The following is a 4,988-nucleotide window of genomic DNA, read 5'->3' on the forward strand; positions in this document are numbered from 1 at the left end:
CCCCTCCCCTCCCCTTCGCTTCCCTCTTTCTCCCAAACCCAGTGCTCCCTCTTCCTTCCTTCCTTTCCTTATCTTTTTTTTCTTTTCTGGGGGATAGGGTTGTGCTAGATTGCCCAGTGTGTGCTTCCACCGGCTCTCCTCCCTCAGTCTCCCAGAGAGCTGGGGTTTTAGGCCTGTGACACCGCTCTGCTTTCAAGTGTAACAGCAATCTTCCACATTTGAGCCCAGGGAAAGCTGCAACAACTGTGTTTAAGTCTTAAGAACTCAAACGCTATAAACTCTGTGTAGCAAACATTGAGGGCCTGTTGCGCCTGCTTGATGTCGTGACCCTGGGAATGAAGGTGCAAGATGATGAGGTTACTTAAAAACCAGGCTTCTTCCATGTCATTTGGCCCTGGCTTATGTTTTCCTGATTTAACTGATCGTGTTGGAGAATTGAAGACCCATACTGCATGTGATAAACAACTGGGTTAAATGTTCTGCTGAAGCATGCTTAAGTATAAGAAAAAATTAGTGGATAGGGAAGGTACTGGGCTCTTGCTTATTATCCTGTCTGGTTGTCTTAGGGTCACTAAGATGCCAGACCCAGATGATGTGGCATTTGATGAAATGTTGTGGAACATTGGTTTAATTTGAACATTATATGTGAATTATTGATCAGTGATTAAAAAAAACACACTGAATTATCTTTGCGAAGAGACGATCTCACCTGGAAAAATATGAGCCACAAAGACTTGGGCAAGGCCCGTTCTTAAGGATCAGCTCCCTCATAATTCTTAACTTTTCTGCTTTGTGAGATGTGCATTTAACTTTTCATTGGAAGGAAAGTAAAAGTAATAGTTTCAAATAGGTAGTTTTATGCCTTAGGTCAGTTAATATATATCATTTTGAAAGCAGATATTTATATCCATCCATTAGAGTAGGGTGATCATTAGGGGTTACAGAAGGACTCTAAGCTTGGTATTACTCAATCGGTTTCATTTGCTGGGTGACTGCACCAAAACCTGAACTGACAAATACTAAATATGCATTTTGACTTAGATTATTCTCTTTTCTCCTTTAAGCCTTGAACTGAGAGTTCCATTTCTGGATCATCGGTTTTCTTCCTATTACTTGTCTCTGCCACCAGAAATGAGGGTTCCAAAAGTGAGTTTAAGTCAACTCGAAATAAACACTGTCCACTGCTCTTAGGTTGCTCATGCGACTTTTACTGATGCTCCTTATGTTTTCATGTCAGAATGGGATTGAAAAGCATCTCCTGAGAGAGGCATTTGAAGACTCCAACCTGATACCTAAAGAAATTCTTTGGCGACCAAAAGAGGCCTTCAGTGATGGGATAACCTCAGTCAAGAATTCCTGGTTTAAGATTTTACAGGAGTTTGTTGAACATCAGGTGTGATTTGATTTTTTAAGGAGGCTTTCCTGGAGTGGATAATTTGTACTCATATTTATCTAGTTTGAAAAATTTGTGTTTATAGGAGAGGTTCACAGTGCCTATAAACAATACCTTATTTATAAGAACTGTTTAATTTATCAGAATTAAATAGCATCTAGAAGCAAAAGAGAAAGGAGGAGCTGAGTCTTAGTCCTCATCCTTAACCATTTAACGCATTTTTGGGTGTTAGTATCAGCCAAAAATGAATGAAACACTCAGCACCAAGCTATGAGAAATATGCATGTGAATGTTTTTTTAAAAGTTACTGCCACAGCGATGTATATTATGGATGTTTTGGCCTTTAAAAGAGTGAGTGAGTGAATCAGTCTTGTACAATTGTTTTTTGTAGCTTCTGTTTACTTCCCTTTGGTCTCGTGGTGCCAGAGCAAATGTGAATATTTCCACAGCATTTACAAAGCCGTTTTGCCCTCACACTCTTATTCTTACAGGTTGATGATGCAACAATGGCAGCTGCAGCCCAGAAGTTTCCCTTCAATACCCCCAGAACGAAGGAAGGCTGTTACTACCGCCAGATCTTTGAACGCCACTACCCAGGCCGGGCTGGCTGGCTGACCCACTACTGGATGCCCAAGTGGATCGGTGCCACTGACCCTTCGGCCCGCACGCTGGCCCATTACAAGTCAGCCACTAAAGCTTAGGTGCTCCCTCTCCATGCTGGGGGCAGGAAGCAGACGTCTCTTCCTGCTGTGGTGGTGGGGAAGTGGGGGGTGGATAGAGGACCCGTAGGAGTCAAACACTCAGGCTTCCTTGAGCTTGACAAAAATAAAAGTCATACATCTAAAATCTAAAACATCGCTCTCCTCATTTATGTTCACACAGTGCCCCCGCTGTCAGTAGTTAAACACTGAGGAGCATTTGGTGTGTATCGTTGTAAGAAGGACTAGGCCCCTAACGCTGCGGACATACTCAGTGGTATCGTGCTTGCTAGCATCCACAAGGCCCTTGGTTCAATCCCCAGCACCCCTCTCAAACAGAGACCCTTAAAAACAACAACAAAGCAAGGTCGTGGGGGGAGGTCTGATGTAGCTCATAACACTTTCCCGACAGAATGGCTTTGCAAGCAGTCAGCCTCATGCACGTGTGGCCTCCTCCCCAGAGTTGTGTCACCTTGCTATGGTCCTTTGGCAACTTCTTTTAGTTTTAGCTCCATCCTAATAGCTGGCTAGGCAAACTCTGGAGATGGAAGTCCTCTGTTAGGTACTCATCATAGTTCTGTTCTCTAAGATACCAATTCATTTTCTTTCTTATGTTGAACCAATGTCCTTTCCGGGGACTATTCTGGAACTGGGGTCAAACTTTAATAAAACTTTAATAATATGTTAGGCTTGGAGGATCTGTTTTGGAACTGTTTAGCTCAATATGTCAACTAATAGGCACGGTTGAGGCCTGTTAAAACAGTTATAAAACCAAAGCTAAGCACTTTTGATTGAAAAAAAGGATTTTGAACATAGTTGGGGAAAGGAAATATATGGAGACATTCAGTGAACAGGTTAGTGTTTCATTTAAGTACTCATTGGTTGTTTAGAGAACATATTGAAATACATAATGTGGATTTGGCTATTAAACATGTTTAAAAAGGGGATGGTAGAATACAGGTAAATATAAGAATACTTGGTGGGAAAAGTGAGTAGGCCAAAATTTTAGCTATTAAATTAGAAGATGAGAAATTGAGGCTGGACGATTTTTTCCCCCTCCTATAACTTCAAAATGTCTTCCAGAAACGGAGGACATGCCATTAATAATTAGATGTCTTTTAAGGATTTTCTTGGATTTGTAAGCACTTGAATTTTGAAGGTGGACTGATTTGACAGTAACATATTTCCTGAGAAAGCCTCACCCAACCAAGCCGGGCAGTGTTAGAAATACTTTATGCCTCTAGATTTTTGACTTTAGTAAAAATGTGAGATCGTCCGTGTTCAGATACCTCTCAGAAGTTTAAGAGATACTTCAGCCAATTTCATATCAAATTAAAGGTTGGGAAGAACAGCAGCAAGTTACTGCATTTCAAATTACACAAAAGACCCGTTTGTTCTTGGTACACAGTGCTTCTCTCTGCACCTTTCGTAGTAGATCATTGGAGGAAATGTAGGCCCTCCCTTGGCTCATGCACATAACTCAGTAGTTTACATATCAGCCAAGCATGTTTTCCAAGGTCTTTCAGATCTTAGTCATCCAGTGATAAGGAGGAACTTAGTATCTAATCCACACAGCATGGCTAACCTTTCCGACATAAACTAAATGATTGCTAGTTGATAATCCTGGGATTCCAGCCTCCTGAGCACCTAGTAAATGGCTTGCTTGCTACAGGTTTATTTCACTTTGCCTTAGTACCTGCTCTTCAAGAAATACCATGTAGTTTGACAGAATTTTTATCCTTGTTTTTAAAAATGAAAGTAAAAACCCACCAAATATCCTGCTACCTGCTTTTAAACAGTTTTAACATGTTCTTGCAGATCTCCAGCACCACTATATGTGTGTAGGTAGATTATCCTATTTAACATAAAAGCTCAAAGCTTCTTAAATCCTTTACAAGGGAAATAGGAGCTAGTCCTGTGCCTGGGACAGTCCAGCGGGATAGGGATCCCAGTGGTGCTGGCTGTTTTCTATAATGGAATGGGTGCGTACTGAGAAGACAGTCCCAGTATTTCAGTGTTTTACTACAACAAAGTTGTTTTTTGTTCAAATGCTGCCCATTTTTAGCCTATGCACAGCTCTCCACACATTGCTGAGGGGTTTATAATCACTCCAAGAGCCAGACTGTTGAAGGAACAATCTTGACTCATACTTCAGCATCAGCTAGGGGAGCATGGAGGAAGTAAGTGGTGAATCATGTGCTGAAAAGTCAATCTTCCTCTCCGAAACGTGTATGCCATTCCTGTTCACGTTCCACACTAGTTACACGGCCACACCTAACTCCAAAGGAGCATGCACCAGCATGGATAATTCAAGCATTTGGAAAAAAGCTCCAGCTCCTCAACCTTTCAATCACCCAGTACTCTCCTATATATGAGATACCCTCGTCCCTTTTTCAAGGGTGAATATCTGAGAATTCCATTCTGCACGGCTTTAAGCTCAAACCTCATGATCTTGGGGTAATGGACTGATGGCAGAGACTGTTTCAGGGCTGAGAGGCAGCATTTCTTCATGAAGTAAAAAGAAAATATATTTAGCCCCCCACCAGTACAATAAATAATAAAGCAGGAATAGGATAACTACCGCAGCAACAACAAAAGTCAAAAAGGGGAGACATACAGTGAACTCTGCTCTGTAATCACTCTTAATGGCTTGCTGATCAGCCATGCAAAAGCCCCATCTTTCCAGCAAAAATTGGCCTTCAAGGGTCAGCAGCAGCCAAGATGTCAGCTAGGGAAATGAGTCCCTAAGCACTGGTGAGAAACGGGACGGTTCGAGGGGAATGGATGACTCCTGGTACTGACACTGACTTGGCTCCTGCTTTTCTTTTGGGTTACGCGGCTTAAGAAGTAACGATTATTGATCATGGTTCTTGGGCACCAAGCACTGCTCTGAAAGC

At 42.0% G+C, this 4,988-nt stretch overlaps 1 protein-coding gene across 1 annotated transcript in view; it reads left to right on the forward strand.

Annotated features, from left to right (window-relative positions):
- The window catches only part of Asns (asparagine synthetase (glutamine-hydrolyzing)), a 23,022-nt gene extending 20,776 nt beyond the window's left edge, over positions 1 to 2,246 (forward strand). Inside the window, exons 10-12 of the mRNA XM_019208665.2 lie at positions 1,065 to 1,146; positions 1,238 to 1,393; positions 1,885 to 2,246. Coding sequence (XP_019064210.1) covers positions 1,065 to 1,146; positions 1,238 to 1,393; positions 1,885 to 2,094 — 448 coding nt within the window. The 3' untranslated portion in view covers positions 2,095 to 2,246. The remainder of the gene's footprint in view (positions 1 to 1,064; positions 1,147 to 1,237; positions 1,394 to 1,884) is intronic.
- Positions 2,247 to 4,988: the final 2,742 nt, after the last annotated feature.

This window comes from Fukomys damarensis, unplaced genomic scaffold (assembly GCF_012274545.1).
Source record: "Fukomys damarensis isolate Sample0158 unplaced genomic scaffold, DMR_v1.0_HiC HiC_scaffold_4, whole genome shotgun sequence".
Taxonomy (NCBI): Eukaryota; Metazoa; Chordata; class Mammalia; order Rodentia; family Bathyergidae; genus Fukomys; species Fukomys damarensis.